Source organism: Schistocerca americana, chromosome 2 (genome assembly GCF_021461395.2).
Source record: "Schistocerca americana isolate TAMUIC-IGC-003095 chromosome 2, iqSchAmer2.1, whole genome shotgun sequence".
Classification (NCBI taxonomy): Eukaryota; Metazoa; Arthropoda; class Insecta; order Orthoptera; family Acrididae; genus Schistocerca; species Schistocerca americana.
The window spans coordinates 1048714905-1048736013 of record NC_060120.1 but is presented as its reverse complement, the minus strand read 5'-3'; the positions used below and the strand labels follow the sequence as shown (position 1 = coordinate 1048736013).

At 40.4% G+C, this 21109-nt stretch overlaps 1 protein-coding gene across 1 annotated transcript in view; it reads left to right on the top strand.

Moving 5' to 3' along the window:
• The window catches only part of LOC124594664 (leucine-rich repeat and calponin homology domain-containing protein), a gene marked incomplete at its 5' end in the record, with an annotated part of 256146 nt that overhangs the window by 185020 nt on the left and 50017 nt on the right, over window positions 1–21109 (top strand). The window contains 5 exons of the mRNA XM_047133034.1: window positions 530–766; window positions 1014–1178; window positions 3167–3276; window positions 6303–6419; window positions 6713–6821. Coding sequence (XP_046988990.1) covers window positions 530–766; window positions 1014–1178; window positions 3167–3276; window positions 6303–6419; window positions 6713–6821 — 738 coding nt within the window. The remainder of the gene's footprint in view (window positions 1–529; window positions 767–1013; window positions 1179–3166; window positions 3277–6302; window positions 6420–6712; window positions 6822–21109) is intronic.

Genomic DNA, 21109 nt, shown 5'->3' with positions numbered 1-21109 from the left:
TCATCTGCTCTTCCAGAGTCATATTTATGGGTGCATATTCAATTTGTTTCCATTATGGTTTGCCACTTTTTTAGCTCTTCACCTCATAATGTAATTGAATGCACGCGTAAATTGAACAAATAGAGGTTAGTAGCTTAGTGATTCATTTTTCACAAGGATTTATTTTAATCTATAGTAGTTACTTGAGATGAATATGTAATAATAAGATAACTGTTTCTCAAATCAAGAATGATGAATCGTGAGCTCGGAGTGTGTTTAATCGTACTTGTTTTGCAGCAGGAACCATTTTGTTTTTGCTAATATTTTAATAAATTGCATGCTATTTGGAAGAGTAGGCAGTCAAACATATTTTAACATTCCCTTATTTTTTTTTTTAAAAACCAATTCATTCATTATCTTCAGCTATTGTGAAATGTTTCCAGTTACTTTATTAACGTATCACATTACGTATTCATTAACATATTAAATCCTGTTATATGTTTACATAATTTGAAAAGTGAAATTTTATAATTATCTAAATATTTTTCAGTTGTGTACGAGGGGCCGTGTACATGTATTTAAGTACCTAGAGAATCAAGCGTACAAAGGTGATAAGAGAAAGGGCCTGCTGACTGACGATATCAGGAAGTTGCAGCAAAAAGTTGGCCACTTGTCAGATTCTCGCCTCTCAAATGGATTTTCTGATTTAAGGCAACGCCGTTATAATGTAGATAGTGGCTACAGCACAAGTGATGGAGGATCTGATAAACGATGGTCCCAGGAAATAGTGAGTAATGTTAAAATGTTGATCTTTCTTTTAGGATAAAAACCTTAAAATTACTAATCATTTTTATCTTAAGGAGTTAAAATTGCTTATACATTAGTTAAAAAGAAAGATGATGAACTTACCTGCCAGCGCTTTTGTTTGGTAAGTTTCATCATCTTTCTTTTTAGATATATTTTTCCCACGTGGAATGTTTCCCTCTATTATATTTATACATTAGTTACTTTGATTTGATCAATTTTTGTTTCAGATTGTTGAGGAGGAGTGTGATAAAAGTAAAGGCCTGTGGTCTCGCGCAGATAGTCTTCCAATACCTGTAAAACGCCGTGATACCAATGGTAGCTGTAGTGGTACATCCACGCCTTCTACCATCAGCCCAGGTGATAACATCAATCTTGAGGAGGAATTCAGCAAGGTTAGTGTTAATGAGGAGCTTCTCACTTGACTTAATGTCCGTTTATTAAGTTGTTATAAATATAGTAGTAATTCTCAGAGCAAAAACACACAAATTGTACTCGTCTTATCATGACATTAAATGAGGACTAGATAATTATTTTGCCTACAAAAATGAGAGAGACAGGTGAGAAATGCAATGTTTTAAAATGAAGAAACAATTGTTTTTCTGGTGAAAATGTATTCTTTATCCTGGAAACAAAAAAGGCAAATTGAAATGGTACCCACAAAATAATTTTTCATAATTTTAGGGTAATGTGAACTGATTATATGATACAAAAAGAAAATGTAAGAGAAATTAGAGAAATGCTTGCAGAGGACTAATTTGAATTAAGAATTTTAATAATAACTTCAGATTTTTTGCAGATCGTGCTACTGTCTATAAAGAAGTACCTCTGCACAAGCATTCAATCAGATCTTGGTAAGATTTCAAAGTGGTAAAAAGACTGACAAATTTCTTTAGATGTTCACAAATGTAAAATTGTGCATTTCTTTTAATAAAAAGAATGTAGTATCCTATGACTGCAATGTCAGTCAGTTGAAACTGCAATTGGTCAGTTTCTATAGATATCTAGGAGTAATAAGAATTTGTAGGAATATTAAATGGAGTGATCACATAGGCTCGGTTGAAGTAGGTAGTAGACTTCAGTTCATTGGTAAGATACAGTGAAAAATCAATCAACTTACGGAGAAGGCGTGACTCATCCTAGAATATTGCTGAAGTGTATGAGACCCGCCTTATAGTACTAAAACAGGATGTGCAATGAATACAAAGAAGGGGAACACCAATGGTCACAAGTTTGGTTGACCCATTGGCGAGTGCTGCATATATTCTAGAAAAGTGGAACTTAGACACTTGAAGATATGCAAAAACTGTCCAGTGGAAAGCTTCTTACAAAGTTTCAAGAACCAGTATTAAGTGATGAATCTAGGAACACACTGTGAACTTCTACACATCAAACCATAGGAGTGATGGAAACGAGATTAAACCGATTCAACATGCACAGCACCATTTAAGCAATTATTCTTCTTGCACTCCATATGTAAATGGAATGGTAAGAAGCCTTAATATGTGGCACAATGCAAAATACTCCCTGTCATGCTCTAAACAATGGGTTTAAATTGTAGATGTGGATGTAAATATGTAGAAAGTGAGGTAACTTGTGTACTGTTACAGAACTGGTGGATTTCCTCGATTACTGTCTGGCCAGCCTGTGTGTTCCATCTAATTAGAGTTTTGATTTGTAATTGTGTTTGAAGAAACTATCAATCTATCTATATTAATTTGCAATGTTTGATTTAAAATAGCACAGCATGGCAGCACCATGAAGTCGCTTGCTTTCGGTGCTTTTGTGTCGACAGCTATAAAACCTGCAAATATTCTGGCTACTGTGCGTAGACCCTGTAATCAACTTCTCAACTTGAAAGTGTCCAGCACCATGCAGTGTATCAGTGGTTTAAACCTTCATAGATCAGAAATTTCTCTACATTGAATGGTTACATGGGTTTCAATCTTTGTGGAAGTTTCATATATTTTTCTGCTTTTTCCTGGCTCCAGCCTTCTCTGTACCTCATTGGCATTTTCCTTTATCATTTTTGTGACATTTATAAAAAAAAATTCTGTTGTAAATCTTAATTTTCACACTTTTGATACTACAAAATAGCGCAGTTGGAGAATATGAGTGAAGCGCTGGTAGGCCAAAGCTATGAAACATGTTTGGCCAGCTCATTATCAGTTAGTAAGAGCATTACTTGCAAAAGGCATGAGTCTGGCAAGAGTCCAGAGCCAGCACACAGTCTTGATCTGTGTTGAAGTTTTTTTAGTGAATTTTTTTTAAATTTTTGGTACACCACCAATAATATGGAAAAACCATCTATTTTTTAAAACTATTTATGTGAAAGTGCTGTGAAAACAATATCCGTATCCCAATAACTGCCTTTTTTTCACAGAATGTTTCTGTCTGTGATGAATTAGAAAGGAGAAAGACAGACAAAGTTCAGAGTGATAAAGAAGAGGGCAAAAATCTTGCTAAAGATGATGTAAAACCAATGACTGGGAGGTAAGAATTTTCGGCAGTGCATGAATGAGCAGCTGGCAGCATGGAAGTATGGTGGTGGTCTCAATGTAGTAGTTGCTGCAGTTCCATTTCCTGCAGTTGGAATATTCAACAATTTAATCATGTTGTGCACGTAGTTTGCTTCTTGTATCATACTGTTTGTTGTTACGCATGCATTACTACACATTTCTGTATCTATTTATGTTTTAATAATACATTTCATATTATAATTTGTAAGATGTCTGTTTATTGCTTACTGTAAAATGTTCCTTCATTCCTTTCTGTCCTTTATACTTTTTATTGACATACTGAAAGTTACTACTACTGTGTTGTCACTTACATCCATTAGTTCATTGTCGTACCTGTACTGACATAGAGCAGATTTAGAGCACACCGCAAACTTTTAATTTAATACACCGTGATCTATTATCTGTTCTGTTTTCTTACATTAAACAGAGTGACATTCAAAGCTTGGAAAATGTTCAGCCTACGCAGAAACTTAGTACAATTTTTCTTTAATGTTTTCTGGCGTTGTTAAGTCGTTTCATTAACCTTAGATGTTTCTTAAGTAATGGCTGTTGTTGCTTTGTAAGAATTCCTTTCTTTTGACATATTACACGTGCAGTTGTATTGTCTTCTTCCTTTTTTCTTTCTTTCTTTTTTTTTACTGACAGTAATTTTGATTTCCTGTTCCCATAATATTATTTGGTATTCTTTATTAATTATTTTAAACATTTGGTGTCCAAAATGTACAATATTGTGTTGGAAATTCAGTTTGTGATGATATGTCATGATGAGAATTGTATTATGAAGTGATGAGTCATGCTATACGATAAGATGATAATATGAACATTTAAAACATTCAATAATATTTGAGAAGACTCAGTATCTTCATGACAACATTCTGTGAGTTGTTTTTACATTGATACTTCACACACAGTATTTCTGTGTTACATAAAGACATTAATAATACAACTGCGAATTATGTTGTTTTTGTGCAGTGTGCAGCAAAATAATCGATCAACCTTTACATACAAAATTTTCTCATAAACACTTCATTTTTTTCAATAGTAAAGTTGGAACTAGATCTGTATGTCACATGACATTCACTTATAATAATTCAACAATTCAGAAGTGTATTGTTTTGGGTATTTATCTAAACTGTTGATGTATATTGTATAAATTTGATGACATTGATGTTGGAAAAAGACATTAATTATTAGAACATAATTTATATACATACTATTATTAATTTTTAAACTAGTAGTTGCAAATACTTTAACTGATATTTCAGTGATATTTTGGTGGTGGGCTTTCACTCTTTTCTTTTCCCTCCACTTCACTACCTTTATGCCTATTTTTGTGTGTAACAGCTCCTTATGTAGTGAAGTATTGACTGTTTAAAATAGCTGGATAATTAATTTAACATGATGTGGAATGTTATCTATCAACCATTAGCCTGTTGCCCTAATCACAGAAACAATACTGAAAAAAGACAGCAACATATTTCATTGACCACAAGAAAGTTGGACTATCATTTCGAGTTTACTGCTTGCACCTTCTGCAGCTGTTACACAAACTTTCTGATTTCAGAATAAGTGAAGAAATTTGTGATGAACGTCACTGAGTTAATCTCTTGTGATTGAATGCTACTCATCTAAGATTTATAGCATTACATGTAGTGTTAAGGTCTTAACAAACTGATATGCACAATACCTCAAGATAAGTACCTCACATGCTCCACATCTATAGCAGTCACTAGTTCAACATAACACTCTCTCATACTAATGAGTTTAGCCATGACACTCACTTGCTCTCCCAGTAGCAAAGGCCACACTAGTGATCAACATGTCACTCAAACAAAGCTGCCAAATTCACAAAAAGTAAAGCCGACTTATGTATATTGTCTATAAAGTGGGATATATTCAGTACCACAAAGAGTTACTATTGCTTTTGTTATGGCATGGCATATATAATGTCACTGTTTGTTTAATTCTTGTTGTCTGAATGGCACTAGAATGCAATACATCATACAGCATCGTATGTGTGGCAGCATGCAGCTTCAGAAATATATACCACAACAGTGTGACTTTTGTGTGTGTGTGTGTGTGTGTGTGTGTGTGTGTGTGTGTGTGTTTGTTTGTTTGTGGTTTGTTTGTTTGTTTTCTGTCTATCAGCCCCTTCCATTTCCTACCTGTAAGCAGCAAGAAAACAAAATTTTTACATTTGCCAATGAAAACAAAAAGAGTGGATATTCTACACTATTTATTTGGGTTTTAAGAATAATAACAGTCTGTGACATAAAAGAATATTATAGAACATCCACACCATTATTTTTCAGTGATAAATATGAAATTTTTCCATAAATCTGCCACAGAAGAATCCAAAGACAGAGATTTGTGTAGAATAATCAACTTGTAAATAAATTAGCTTCACTTGTCTGTGGGATTTGCGGGAATTGAAATAATGTAGTGAATATTTGAGGTAGAAGACATCTTAACATGAGATTCATAGGAGCAAGATTAAACAACATTGCAGTGAGCAATTAAGTACATCAAGAATTTATCTTCTGTGTGTTTTTGAAATGCATTCCTCAATGTATGACTGCTGGGTGGGTAATAAAGCATTAGACTTCTTAATTGGAAGATAATTTTTTTTTTATTGTTTTGCACTGCTTGAATTCAGCCGTGGTTTACAGTGTGATGGTGAATGCGTACAGTGCAACCATATGCCATTTGATAATTACTTTGTTTTATGTTTTATTCATTTATTAACAGCTTAATACAAAATCTTAAGAAAAGTAGATAGCACATCAAAAATGTGAGACCTATGTGGTATATTTAGATGCAAATAAGGTAGTGAAGGTAAATTCTGCTGCTAAGATACTTGATGTATGGATGCGTGAATTTCAGCTTCTCTAACATTTTTAGAAGTTCTTAATATATACACTTAAAGATCAGTGTGTAAACTTTTTGTTTTTATCGTTGCAATACTATTTGATCAGTGTAATGTATGAAGTTTGATTTCAGTGGCACTAACAAAACGGTGACAAATGGTCCTGCCCAGTCGCCATCCACAGATGTCATTGTCAACGGTAGTGGTGCAGTTGAAGACAAGCGGCCATTGGATCACATACAGACATACAGGTCTGAATAGTGCTGAAACCTCTTATCCTCTTTCAAATGTTTTGCAATGATACTCTTTTTCATGTCACTAATGTACTTTGGGTTTGTAGGACATGCAGTAGTGTCCTGTTTGGAATAACTTGCAGACTGCATTTAAGAACTTGTAATTCAGTAATTTATATCAATGTGTCATCAGAAACCACATAAAAAGTTTTGCTGAGATGGTATCTTCTTTAGCATTAACACACTTTGGATTTATATCTTACAAGTTTTATTCATATTTCTGAAATAACTTGTTTGACATCGATTTGCAGGGAATACAAGGAAGCCCTCAGGCAACAGCGAGCTCTGGATGGGCTGACTGTGTATCGACCACGTGTTCCTGGAGAAGGTGGGCTGCAGCCATTAAACAACATGAATCAGGTTGGCACACAGTTAATGTGACCTGTTGTCAGGACATTAATAGTGTCTTGAAAAAGAATAAGCAGAACAAATTCCATAAACTGTAAAAATTTAACTTTCTCACAGGATAAAACTGCGACTGGCCTGGGGCTCAAACCTGGACAGTTGCCTTAGGTGGACACTGACCTTACGAACTTAGCTCCCTCTACCTGGAGAGCTCATACAGCAACAGCACTGCCCACATAATGCATTGGCCTAGGTTTGGGTTCTGGGACAGGTGCACAGTTTTAACATTTCAAGAAGTCTCACAATAATACAGACTATGCCCTTGAGTGAAAGACTCAGTAAAACAGTAGCCATCATTTCATTTATTTAATTCACTTAGGTCATTATTATTATTATTATTATTATTATTATTATTATCATTATCATCATCATCATTATTATTATTTACAGGTGATGTCTCAATAGTCAATAAATCACCATCCAAAGTTTACAGAAAACCTAGGCTCAACAATACATACGTACCCCCAGTCATGATACTGTTAGCTTGGGGGAGGCTTAAATCCTCCAACACTCAATTGGATTATATTTTTGCAAGTGGTGGGTGTGACGAGAGAGCCTCCAAAACAAGATTAAGTGCTTTCTCTGAAAACTACTTGGAACATATGTCATTCAGAAGTAAACGAGACCAATCAGTGAATAGCAAAAGTATTGACTCATTGAGAGGCACACACGAAAGGGAAAACTCTCTCTCTCTCTCTCTCTCTCTCTCTCTCTCTCTCTCTCACACACACACACACACACACACACACACACACACACACACACACACTTATCTTGACCACCCTAAATAACTGTTTGTCCAGATGCAAATTACAAAATGTTTCAAGCAAATGATCCTTAGCCAGCAGGGGGACATCAATCAGCATGATTGCTTCCATTGAAGCTTTGTTTTTAACAAAGATATGAACAGCAGTCTGGCTTTTTTAAATGGCACCCTGTTTTATTTATTCGGTATTTCATTTCTTCTCCGAAAGACCTATTCAAAAATTTTTCACAGTATTCCATTCACTGAAAAACAACGTTATTAATTACATAACACAACATTGACTTTGAGCCTGGGATCACAAACTCGTCCACTTGCTGGAATTGTCAGAAAACAAATGAAAACCAAGTAAAAATATTATACAAAATTGACTTTGACTGTCCTGTATCATTGCCCAGGAGTAGAAAATTCAAAGGTGGTTAAAGTGGTGACCCTGGACACCGATACACTGGTGCACTTGTTGAATGAGAGAATTATTTACTGCTTCCAGTGTTGCCTGCTGAAGAGAATTACAAGCAAGCATGATATGTTTCTGTGTGTCCTTTGGAGTTGGAATATCACAGTAGACGTCTTTAATGTATCACCAAAGAAAAAAGTCTAGAGGATTTAAATCAGGAGACGTAGCAGGCCAAGTAACTGTTCCTCCTTGACCAATTCACCTGGTAGGATACCTTCAGTCCAGAACACGATGTGCATGCAAGGCATTATGTGCTGGACATCCATCATGTTGATACCACATAAGCATTCTGGTTCTTAGCGACATTTCATCCAGAAGAGGAGGAAGAATTTGTCTGCGGAAGTTGGCATATGCTGTGCTATTTAGACTACAATTGATGAAATAAGGACCAATAATTGTAGTACCAAGCACCCCTTCAAGATATTAACTCTTCATTGACGCTGATGTTCCACCTGTCTAAGCTATCGTGGGTTTTTGCTGGACCAATAATGCATGTTCCTTGTATTTACCTGTTCTTTGTTTGAGAAGGAACATTCAACGATAAATAGAACATTGGAGAAGTAGTTTGGGTTGGTGAGGATTTGCTGCTGTGCCCATTGACAGAACGGTACACAATCCTGGAAATCATTCCCATGCAGTTCCTGATGCAGGTGTACATAGTAAGGATGGAACCAGTGACGTGTAAAAATGTGATGTACACTGGTTTTAGGAGTGCTAGTCTTGTGTTCAAGCCGTTGTGTGCTCACGTGTGGATTCATAGCAAAGGAAGCAAGAACAATAAATTTGGCAGCTTTGTCTGTGTGAATACTATGATGATTCCATTGTCGTGGGTTGAAACTTCTATTTCCTGAAGCATCGCAACAAGAAGAGAAAACATCTGTCAGGAAGGTGGGTTCTTGTCAGGATATCGCTCTCTGTACAATTCCGCTGCCTGCGTAGCATTTTGCCTACCTTCAACAACAGCAATAAAAGAAACGTTATGTTGATGCAGTTTGTAGGAAGGACAGCCTTTACTGTATGCCTACTCTACACAACAGTATTTAAAACGAGTAAACTATTGTACTAAATGTACCCCTACAAAAGAAAACAGTATTGAAATTATTGTTCTGCTAACTTACATTCCCCATAGATGGGTAGCATTTCTACCTTCTCTTCATTGGTGTACATTCTACTCACACGTCTTTTCAACTGACAATGGTTGACGGAATGATGGGTGTGCATTCTACTTAAGTTTACATTTGTTTTCTGTTAACATCAGCACATGGATGTGTTCCATTACTGCGAGTACCTGCACTAAGCACTGGGAGTGTCAACATCAGTATTGTGTTATTTAATTAATAATATTGTGTTTCAGTGAATGGTACACTGTGATCCATTTTTGAGTAGGTCTTTAGGAGAAGAAATGAATTATGGCAAAAATATATTGGATGTAGTGGCAACAAATAGACCTGACCATTTTGAGTATGTCCACATTGAAACTGGTACTATCAACCATGACACCGTTATACCAACAATAATTATCAAAGTAAAAAGGGCAACTATAACAAGTAAAAAGGGTTACACATTCAGTAAACTAGAGGAAGTAATGTCAGATCACAAGGAGGATTTTGATTTATCAGATCAAATGAGGGAGAACTTGAAACATTAGCTCTGGGGCATTAACATGTAGGTGAGCTGCAGATACTGTCCAGACACTTGCATTGACATGGGCATCAAAATTGACAGAAGAAAAACAAAAATGGTGGTGCTGAACTCAATTTTCAACTCCCCCAGGGAGCTCACCACTCTTTGGTAGGTTCGTGCTTTGTTGCCTTGGGACCTGAGCTTTTGCAGCATTTTTCCCCTTTCATTCTGCATGTCTGTCCTCTTGCTATTCTTTTTCCCCTCCCTTGGGAAACACGTCTCGAGTGTTATTGGGAATATTCTGCATTCTGTCGCTGACCTATGAACAGTCCCTCCTTTGTTATTCACTCCCTTTTCCTTTCTTTGTTTCTCTTCTTCTCTCATTCCTCCGCTTTGGCGTTTGAGGATCCTCTTTTTTCTTCTTCCCCTCCGTGCGCTAATGAAGGCCGGCCCACACATGTGACGCATAACAGTTGACTGGGTAACGCATAATTCCCAGCCCCGGGTTGACAGATAGGGTTCACACGTACCCCCTGGCACAAACCAGACCCAGGGATAGGTGATTGCCTGAGCTGTAACCTTCTCAAATTGCTGATGGGTCCCTTTGTCAGGTGTTTGGGAGGTGTGACCTGAGATATGAACAATCACCTAAGGCTGATGCGCCCCCTTGTGAAGGCAGCTCCCAGTTGAAAGGAGCGTGCCCTCGGAGACGCTGACAATCAAAGGGGATTTCCTTGTGATAAGTCAATCATCTTCCCACTCAACTTCTACAAAACGTAAACGTAATTATGCTAATGATTCAAATACCCTTCCCGCTGCACCCCAGTTCATCATGGTCTCACATATGGAAGACGGTCAGTCCTTCACTACGGTAAATCCGTTTATTATTCAGAAGGCTGTTGATGCAATTGCTGGCCCTGTGAAATCCTGCTCTGGTTTATGGAATAAATCCTACTCTCGTTTACGGAATGGCACTTTGCCTTAGGAGAACGCTTGTGATTCTCGAGCACAACTATCACTTGCTGCCTCACTTCCCCACGGTTACCCTGTTCGTGTCAAGGCCCATAGAACTTTGAATTCTTCCTGTGGTGTAATTTACACCAGGCTACTCGACGGTCTAACCGAGGCCAAAATCTAATCTTACCTCTCTGATCAGGGTGTCATTGCTGTCCATTGTGTACTGAAAAAGGTTGATTTCTCCTTAGTGCTCAGCTGCACTCTCTTTCTCACCTTTGATAGAAAGGTGCTTCCGCCCAAGCTCAAAGCAGGCTATGAAACATTCTGAACCTGATGTGCTGTTACCAGTGTCATCGTTTCAACCACACTAGAGCATCTTGTCGACACCCAGCCAAATGTGTCACCTGTGGTAGGGATGCGCACGAGGAAGATTGTCCAGCTCCTTCTCCCCACTGTATCAACTGCAATGGCAGCCGTGCCGCCTCCTCTCGGGATTGTCCCATGTATCTTGATGAGTGGGCTGTTCAAAAGATCTGAGTAAAGGAAATGGTGTCTTACCCAGTTGCTCGCAAGTTACTGGCTAGTCCCAAAACCTGCATTTTCTTGTCTGGTATCTATAGTTCTGTTCTTGTTACCCCTTGCTTTATGAAGGACATGGCTACGCAGACATGTGACCCCAAATTCACCTCTGTGGTTGTGAAATTTCCCATTGTCAAGGCAGCATCACCATCCCCCTGCCCTGCTGTGCAAAAAGTCATCAAACTCCGACCTCAAGGGGTGAAGCCACCAGCTACACAAGCGGTAGGCCGGAAAGGACAGAAGGAGTACTCCCATGAAGACTTCCTCTGTCCTTCCAGCCAAACAACACCTGAGTCTTCCTTTAACTGGAAGGGCTTGAAGAAGTCCACAAAAGGCAAATGGTCTTCCCCTTCGCCAACTCAAAGGTCCTCATCGACCGTGTCACCATGTGGTACCCTAGCCTGGCCGGCCTCTGTATCCCCGGTGCAGAGCACCAACAGTTTTTCAACATTGGACTCCACTGACCGACCGACCAAACAAGCACGCCAATGCTTCTGTGGAGCCCATGGAGCAGGATACTCCTGCTTCTGTGCCCTGTAGTATTGACTCTACACCGGCCCGGCTGTCACTCGGTGGCCACTGAATTGGCAGCCCTACATCTCTTCCTCCTCATGACTGTCCTTCAATGGAATGTTCACAGCCTTCGGTCCCACAATCCCCTTGTACTCTGCCTTCGGAAAATGAAATTGTGCCCTCACGACTGCTTTGAGCTTTCACATTACTTACCGATTCCTTTTTGACCTTCCCCTTGGGGTCGGCATTCCATCTTGTGGGGGTGTCATGCTGCTCATACAGGATGTCATCCATAATCAACCCATCTCCCTGACCACCCGTCTTCAAGCTGTTGCTGTTCACCTTTTCCTTCCCTGCCTGACTTTTTCCCTCTGTACCATTTATGTCCCTTGGTCATTCGATGTCACCAGGGCAGACTTCCTTCAGCTTATTGTGCAGCTACTTCCCCCATTTTTGCTACTCGGTGACTTTAATGCGCATCATCCCCTTTGGGGTTCTCCCACGATCTGTCAGAGAGGTCCCCTCTTGGTTGACCACCTTAACCAATTTAACCTCTTCTACCTTAACACGGGAGCACCCACTTTCCTTTCCGACTCTTCGCACACCTGTTCCCCTTTGGACCTATCCTTTTGCACTGCCCAGCTTGCCAATCGTCTTGAGTGGTCTGTTCTTTCTGAGACCTACTCGAACAACCATTTCCCGTGTGCTCTCCGTTTGCTGACTCCTGCACCATCCACGTGCACACCAAAATGGCGGCTTCCTAAGGCTGACTGGCAGCTTTACTCCTACATGGTGACCTTCGAAGAACAAGATTTCCCTTGTTGTGATGACCAGGTGGACTATGTCACCAACGTTATCCTTACTGCTACAGAACGTTCCATTCCTCGCACTTCCTCTTTAACGCATCATGTTCCTGTCCCTGGTGGTCTGAGGCATGCCGCGATGCAATTCGCACATGGCGATGTGCTCTCCATGGTTTTAACTATCATCCTATGATGGCAAACTGCATTCATTGTAAACAGATACGTGCAAAATGTTGTCGCATTCTTTGGGGTAACAAACGAGCTAGCTGGCTGTCATTCACTAGTTCTTTTAACAGTTCCACCCCTTCCTCTGTCGTACAGGCCAACGTCAGGCGGTTTTCTGGGATCGATATCCATTCCCCCATTTCCAGCCTCAAAGCAGCAGCCGTTATTATCAGCTGTCTCCGACACCTTGGGCCAACATTTTGTGGAATTTTCGAGCTCTTTCTACTATCACCCTGCTTCCCTCCATTCGAAACAAGTGAAGTAGGCTCAGGAAATACCCTTCTCTTCTCTGATTCGTGAGTGCTACAATGCCACCTTTACTATGAGGGAGCTCAATCATGCTCTCAGTTCATCCCAGTCCTCCGCCCTAGGGCCATACACCATCCACATCCACCTTCAGATTTTGCAGCACTATTCTCTTGCGGGCAAGCACTTTCTGCTTAACACGTACAATGGCACCTGGGCAGTGGGCACATTTCCTGGACGTTGGCGTGAAGCCACCGTCATGCCCGTACCTCATCTTGGCAAGGACAAAAACCTTCCTTTTAGCCACTGTCCTCCTTCTCTCTTACCAACGGTGTTTGCAGGGTGATGGAACATATGATTCATGCCCAGCTGGTATGGTGGCTCGAGTCTCTCAATTTACTAACAAATGCACAGTGTCGATTTAGAGCACGGCATTCTGCAGTCGACCATCTCGTTACTTTGTCCACTTGTGTCATGAATGGCATTCTGCGGAAATCCCAGACTGTGGCAATGTTTTTCGATTTGGAGAAAGCCTACGACACATGCTGGAGAACTGGTATCCTCCGTACTCTTTACACTTGGGGCTTCCACGGCCGCTAGCCCTGTTTCCTCCAGGCATTTTTAAAAGATAGTTTTCAGGGTGCATGTGGGTTCTGCCCTGTTGGACACCTTTATCCAGGAAAACGGTGTGGCTTAGGGTTCTGTCCTGAGTGTTGTCCTCTTTGTTGTTGCCACTGACCATATCATAGCCTGTGTCCCATCAGGCATCTCTGGCTTCCTTTTTGTTGATGATTTTGCCATTTATTCCAGTTCTCCACTTACCTGTCTCACTTAGTGGCGTCTTCAGTGACGTCTTGATCATCTTTACTACTGGAGCATTGACAATGGCTTTCGCTTTTCCACTGACAAAACAGTCTATGAATTTCTGGCGACACAAGTGATTTCTCCCACCATCTTTACATCTTGGGCCTGTTGCCCTTCCATTCGTTGAAACTGTGAAATTCCTGGGGCTCATGCTCGATAGGAAACTCCCTTGGGCCTCCCATGTGTCTTACCTGGCAGCCCGCTGTACACTGTTCCTCTGTCCTACATGTCCTTAATGGTACTTCCTGGGGTGCCGATCGAACCACCATCCTCCATTTTTACCAGTCCCTTGTCTGTCCAAAATTCGACTATGGATGCTTTATTTGTGTGTCTTCATGCCCATCCCTCTTACGCCGTCTCAACACTATCCACCATCTTGGCATCCATTTGGCCACAGACGCCTTTTACACCAGCCCAGTTGAGAGTCTGTATGCTGAAGCTGCTGAACTATCACTATTCTACCGTTGTGACTTTCTCCTCAGCAGGTATGCATGCCGTTTGTCTGCCATGCGTGGCCACCCATTGTATGCCTCCTTCTTTGATGGTTCGTTTGATCGTGAATATGGGGCTTGTCCTTCTTTTCTGTTACCTCCTGAAGCCCACTTTCGACATTTGCTACAGAGGCTTAACTTAACACTACCTGTACCTTTCCCGGTGGGTGTGAGCCCTTCACCATCTTGGCTTCAGGAAATGGCCCATGTTAACCTTGGCCGTCATTCGCTACCTAATGACACTACTCCAGCCTCAGTCTATCACCTTCAGTTTCATGACCCCTGCATGGAACTTCATGATAGTACCTTTGTATTCACTGATGGCTCTCAGACTGACTGTGGGGTCGGGTGTACCTTTGTCATTGGCGCCTTTGTCTTTCAATATTAGCTTTCGACACACTCCTCAGTATTTACAGCCGAGCTTTTCGCCTTGTATCAGGCCATGGATTACATCCAGCAACATAGGCTTTTCAATTGTGTCCTCTGTTCAGACTAACTCAGTGCTCCTAAAAGTCTTTGTGTGCTGTAAACTGCCCATTCGTTAGTGCAGCGGGTCCAGGAAAACTGTCAACTGCTCACTCTTGGTGGAGCCAGTATGATGTTTCTGTTTGTTCCTGGTCATGTCGGTATGCCAGGAAATGAGGCTACTGACACTGCTGCCAAGCTGCAGTCCTAGTACCTCAGCCTGTGAGTACTTATGTTCCCTTCAATGATCTCTGTGTTGCTGTCTGTGAGTAGGTGGTATCCCTTTGGCATCACCAGTGGTCGTTCCTTCACAGGAATAAGCTCCAGTTCATTAAGCCTCTCCCAGTGGCTTGGATGACCTCCTCTCAGATCTTCCGCTGGGAGGAGGTTATTTTAACTCAACTGTGTATTGGTCACTGCCTTTTTAGCCATCGTCATTTGCTAAGTTGTGTTACCCCACCACTTTGTACACATTGTGCCCAAGTTTTAACTGTCTGCCACTTCCTGACGGAATGTCCATTGTTTAACCTTTTATGTTCCCATTTGAGTTCGTAGTCTGAGTTATCGGCCGTTGTAGCAAATGTTGCGCAGGCTTTTGACCACATTTTACTTTTTATCTGCCAAAGCAGTATGGCAAAGGCCATTTAATTTTTAGTTTTTGACCTCTTGGTCTGTATGGTGTCTTTTTTAACCCTTTTTCCACATGCCTGTTTCTAGCTGTCTTCTATTATGTCAATTGTGACTGATGTATAATCGTTTTTTAACACCTCTCTGTCTTCGTGTTCTATAGTTTTGAGTTGGACACGTATGACCCCAGTTGTTTTTGCACCCTAAAGCACAACAAAACCAAACCAATCAATTTTCAAGTTTCCCTTCACAAAGGAAGATGCAGGAGTACTATACCAGTTCAATTACTTCCCTATTTCATTGAGATTTGTGTGTTTTAGATTCTTCTAACATATTCTGAACTTACATGTGATGAGGTATCTCAAATAGAAAGACCCCATGTATTCCAACCAATGTTGTAATATGTCTTGCACCAGTTGAGGTGAAATGAGAACACAGCCCACGTAATCTATGTAGAACATTTTTATTGAAAAGAATATAAACCAGAATGGTGTTCTGTTAGAGAAAACCTCAGTACTACAATGGGTTATGAAAGTTCATGTTCAACACAGAATTTATACAGGTCTGAATTTAGGATGAAGGCCATAATGATGAAACATTCAAGGCTTAATATTCACTCAGAAGTAAAACAAAATAATGTTGTGAAGATTGATGGCCAGTAACAAGTTCCTGGTTGTCCCCTAAGCAGTAGCCAAGTCCTGGGGAGGGTAAAGGGCAGACACTGGCAGTTGCATTGATAAGTGGTGGCTGGGGCAGCAGTGTATCGTACATGGTGAAGGTTCCAATCAAGACTCTGATTGAAGGACTGTAGATTCAGTCACTGCCTCGCCCAGAGCTCGAGAGGAGGAGGCCACATAGGGATACTGGATGAACTATTTGTGCCTCTGTGGCCCGCATGAGCAAATAGGTCCATGGGGCCAGTGCCCTCTACAAGCGCTGACATTACCACTCGCTGGTCTAGCCAGCATATATGATTGAAGTTCTGTCTTCATCTGGTGTAACTCCTCCTGGGTTTGGCTTCTTGCATGCCACAGGTGTAAGAGAGGTCATACGTTTGTGGGATGAATGGCCCATACATCACACATTGATTCCAAAAACATAGCTGAAGTGACACTTATTGCCCCATTTATGTGATATCATGGAAACCATGGATCAATGCAGTCAGCTTGATCAGTAAGCTGTGACTACCATAAAACATTTGTCTCAGTACCATATCAAAAGAGCAATCATTTTGGGGGCAGAAAACAAAAATTGTGACTGGTTTAAAGATTTATTGATATGAAGGACGCACCATATTTCCTTTGATGGCGAATCTTCAAAAGAAGTAAAAATAGCGTCATGTATGTCCCAGGTGTGTGTACTGGAACCCTTTCTGTTTAATGCTCTGGCAGACAGTATTGGTGGTAGCCTCAGTCTTTTTACAGGTGATGCATTATCTATAATTATGTATGATCTGGGAAAAAAAACTCTTCAAAGTACACTCAGATATTCTTAATATTTCAAAGTGATACCAAGATTAAATGTAAGTAAATGTTGTGTGACTAGGGTCTCTGTCGGGTAGACCGTTTGCCAGATGCAAGTCTTTTGATTTGACGCCACTTCACCGACTTGTGCGAAGTCCCCCAGTCCCTGAGCGGAGAAAATCCGTGATCTAGCCGGGAATCGAACCCGGGCCCTTAGGATTGACATTCTGTTGCGCTGACTCCTCAGCTACTGGGGGCGGACATACCAAGATATAAACAGTGGTTTGAAGTTCAGAAAAATAAAGTTGTCCGCTTCACAAAATGCAAAAATGTAGTTTCCTGTGACTACAGTCTGCAATATTCTCAATTACAATTGGTCAGTTGTTACAAATGCTTGATTTAACAATTTGCAGGGATGTGAAATGGAACGATCACATAAACTCAGTCATAAATAAAACAGGTTGCAGACTTTGTTTCATTGGTAGGATACTGGGAAAATGGAGTCCATCTACAGAGGAGATGGTTTACACTATCCCAATTCAAAGGTTACTCTAGTGGATGTAGAACCCATATGCAGTTGGTCTAACTGAAGATATTGAATTCTTACAACAAAGGACAGTGCAAAAGGTGACAGGATTCTTCAACTCACAGAAGAGTGCCAAGAAGTACTGAAAAACTTGAGTTAGCAGGCATTTGATTTTTTTTTCCTTCCCATCAGTCTTCTGACTGGTTTGATGGGATGCGGTCCACCACAAATTACTCTCTTGTGCTAAATTTTTCATCTCAGAGTAGCACTTACAACCTTCGTCCTCAATTATTTGCTGGATGTATTCCAATCTCTCTCTTCATCTACAGTTTTTGCCCTCTACAGCTCCCTCTAGTACCATGGAAGTCATTCCCTCATGTCCTATCATCCTGTCCCTTCTCCTTATCACTGTTTTCCACATGTTCCTTCCCTCTCCAATTCTGCGCAGAACCTCCTCATTCCTTACCTTATCAGTCCACCAAATTTTCAACATTTGTCTGTAGCACCACATTTCAAATGCTTTGATTCTCTTCTGTTCCGGTTTTCTCACAGTCCATGTTTCACTACCATACAATGCTGTACTCCAGACGTACATTCTCAGAAATTTCTTCCTCAAATTAAGACCAATATTTGATATTAGTAGACTTCTCTCGGCCAGGAATGCCCTTTTTGTCATTGCTAGTCTTCTTCTGATGTTCTCCTTGCTCCATCCATCATGGATAATTTTACTGCCTAGGTAACAGAATTCCTGAACTTCATCTACTTCGTGACCATCAATCCTGATGTTTTCTCGCTGTTCTCATTTCTAGTGCCTTTGTATTTCTTCGATTTACTCTCAGTACATACTCTGTACTCATTAGATTGTTCATTCCATTCAGCAGATCATATAATTTGTCTTCACTTTCACTCAAGATACCAATGTCATCGGCGAATCATATCGTTGATAGATATCCTTTCACCTTGCATTTTAACTCCACTCCTGAACCTTTCTTTTATTTCCATGATTGCTCCCTCAATGTACAGATTGAACAGTAAGGTCAAAAGACTACATACTTGCTCTTACACTCTTTTTAATATGAGCACTTTGTTCTTGGTCATCAACTCTTATTATTCCCTCTTGGCTGTTGTACATATTGTATATGATCCGTCTCTACCTATAGCTTACCCCTACTTTTTTCAGAATTTCGAACATCTTGCACCATTTTACATTGTCGAACAATTTTTCCGGTCAACGAATCCTATGAACATGTCTTTAGCCTTGCTTTCATTATTAACTACAATATCAGAATTGACTCTCTCATGCCTTTACCTTTCCTCAAGCCAAACTGATAGTCATCAAGCACATCCTCAGTTTTCTTTTCCAGTCTTCTGTACATTATTCTTGTTAGCAACTTGGATGCATGAGATGTTATGCTGATTGTGTGATAATTCTCGCACTTGTCAGCTCTTGCCATCTTCGGAATTGTGTGGATGATGCTTTTCTGAAAGTCAGATGGTATGTCGCCAGACACATACATTCTACACACCAACGTGAATAGTCATTTTGTTGATACTTCCCCAACAATTTTAGAAATTCTGATGGAATGTTATCTATCCCTTCTGCCTTATTTGATATTAAGTCCTCCAAAGCTCTTTAAAATTCTGATTCTAATACTGGATCCCCTATCTCTTCTAAATCCACTCCTGTTTCTTCTTCTATCCCACCAGACAAATTTTCCCCCTCGTAGAGGCTTTCAATGTATTCTTTCCACATATCAGCCCTATCCTCTGCATTTAACAGTGAAATTCCCATTGCACTCTTAATGTTACCACCCTTACTTTTAATGTCACAGAAGGTTTTTTTTTTTTACTTTCTTGTATGCCGAGTCTGTCCTTCTGACAATCATTTCTTCTTGGATGTCTTCACATTTTTCTTAAAGCCATTTCATTTTAGCTTCCCTGCACTTCCTATTTATTTCATTCCTCAGTGACTTGTGCTTCTCTATTCCCGAATTACCTGGAACATTTTTGTACTTCCTCCTTTCGTTGATCACTTGAAGTATTTCTTATGTTACCCATAGTTTCGCCCTTCTTAGAGATGTCCATTCCTCTTCAACTGTACTGCCTACTGAGCTATTCCTTATTGCTGTATCTATAGCCTTAGAGAACTTCAAGCGTATCTTGTCATTCGTTAGGACTTCCGTATTCCACTTCTTTGCGTATTGATTCTTCCTGACTAATGTCTTAAACTTCAACCTCCTCTTCAACACTACTATATTGTGATCTGAGTCTATATCTGCTCCTGGGTACACCTTATAATCCAGTATCTGATTTCAGAATCTCTTTCTGACCATGATGTAATCTAACTAAAATCTTCCTGTATCACCTGGCCTTTTCCAAGTATACCTCCTCCTCTTGTGATTCTTGAACAGTGTATTCGCTATTACTAGTCGAAACTTATTACCAAACTCAATTAGTCTTTCTCCTCTCTCATTCCTTGCCCGAAGCCCATATTCTCCTGTAACCTTTTCTTCTGCTCCTTCCCCTTCAACTGCATTCCAGCCCCCTAAAACTATTAGATTTTCATATCCCTTTACATATTGCATTACCCTTTCAATATCCTCATACACTTTCTCCATCTCTTCATCTTCAGCTTGTGATGTCAGCATGTATACCTGTACGATCATTGTCGGTGTTGGTTTGCTGTCTATTCTGATAAGAATAACCCTGTCACTGAACTGTTTGCAGTAACACACTCTGTCTTACGTTCCTATTCATAACGAATCCTACTCTTGTGATACCAATTTCTGCTGCTGTTATTATCCTATACTCATCTGACCAGACATCCTTGTCTTCTTTCCACTTCACTTCACTGACCCATACTATATCTAGATTGAGCCTTTGCATTTCCCTTTTCAGATTGTCTAGTTTCCCTACCACATTCGCCCGCATCTCGTGGTCGTGCGGTAGCGTTCTCGCTTTCCACGCCCGGGTTCCCGGGTTCGATTCCCGGAGGGGTCAGGGATTTTCTCTGCCTCGTGATGGCTGGGTGTTGTGTGCTGTCCTTAGGTTAGTTAGGTTTAAGTAGTTCTAAGTTCTAGGGGACTGATGACCATAGATGTTAAGTCCCATAGTGCTCAGAGCCGTTTGAACGCTACCACATTCAAGCTTCTGACATTCCACACCCCGACTCATAGAACGTTATCCTTTTGTTAATTATTCAATCTTTTTCTCATGGTAACCTCCCCCTTGGCAGTCCTCCCAGAGGCTCGAATGGGGGACTACTCCGGAATCTTTTTCCAATGGAGAGATCATCATGACACTTCTTCAGTTACAAGCCACATGTCCTGCGGATACATGTTACGTGTCTTTAATGCAGTGATTTCCATTGCTTCTGCATCCTCATGCTGTTGATCATTGCTGATTCTTCCGCCTTTGGGGGCAGTTTCCCACCCCTAGGACAAGAGTGCCCTGACCCTCTGTTCGCTCCGCTCCTCCTCCCTCTTTGACAAGGCTGTTGGCAGAATGAGGGTGACTTCTTATGCCGGAAGTCTTGGGGCACCAATGCTGATTATTAATCAAAATTTAAGCAGCTGCAGGATTTGAATCGGGGACTGAAGACATTTTGATTATGAATCAAAGATGCTACCCCTAGACCAAGG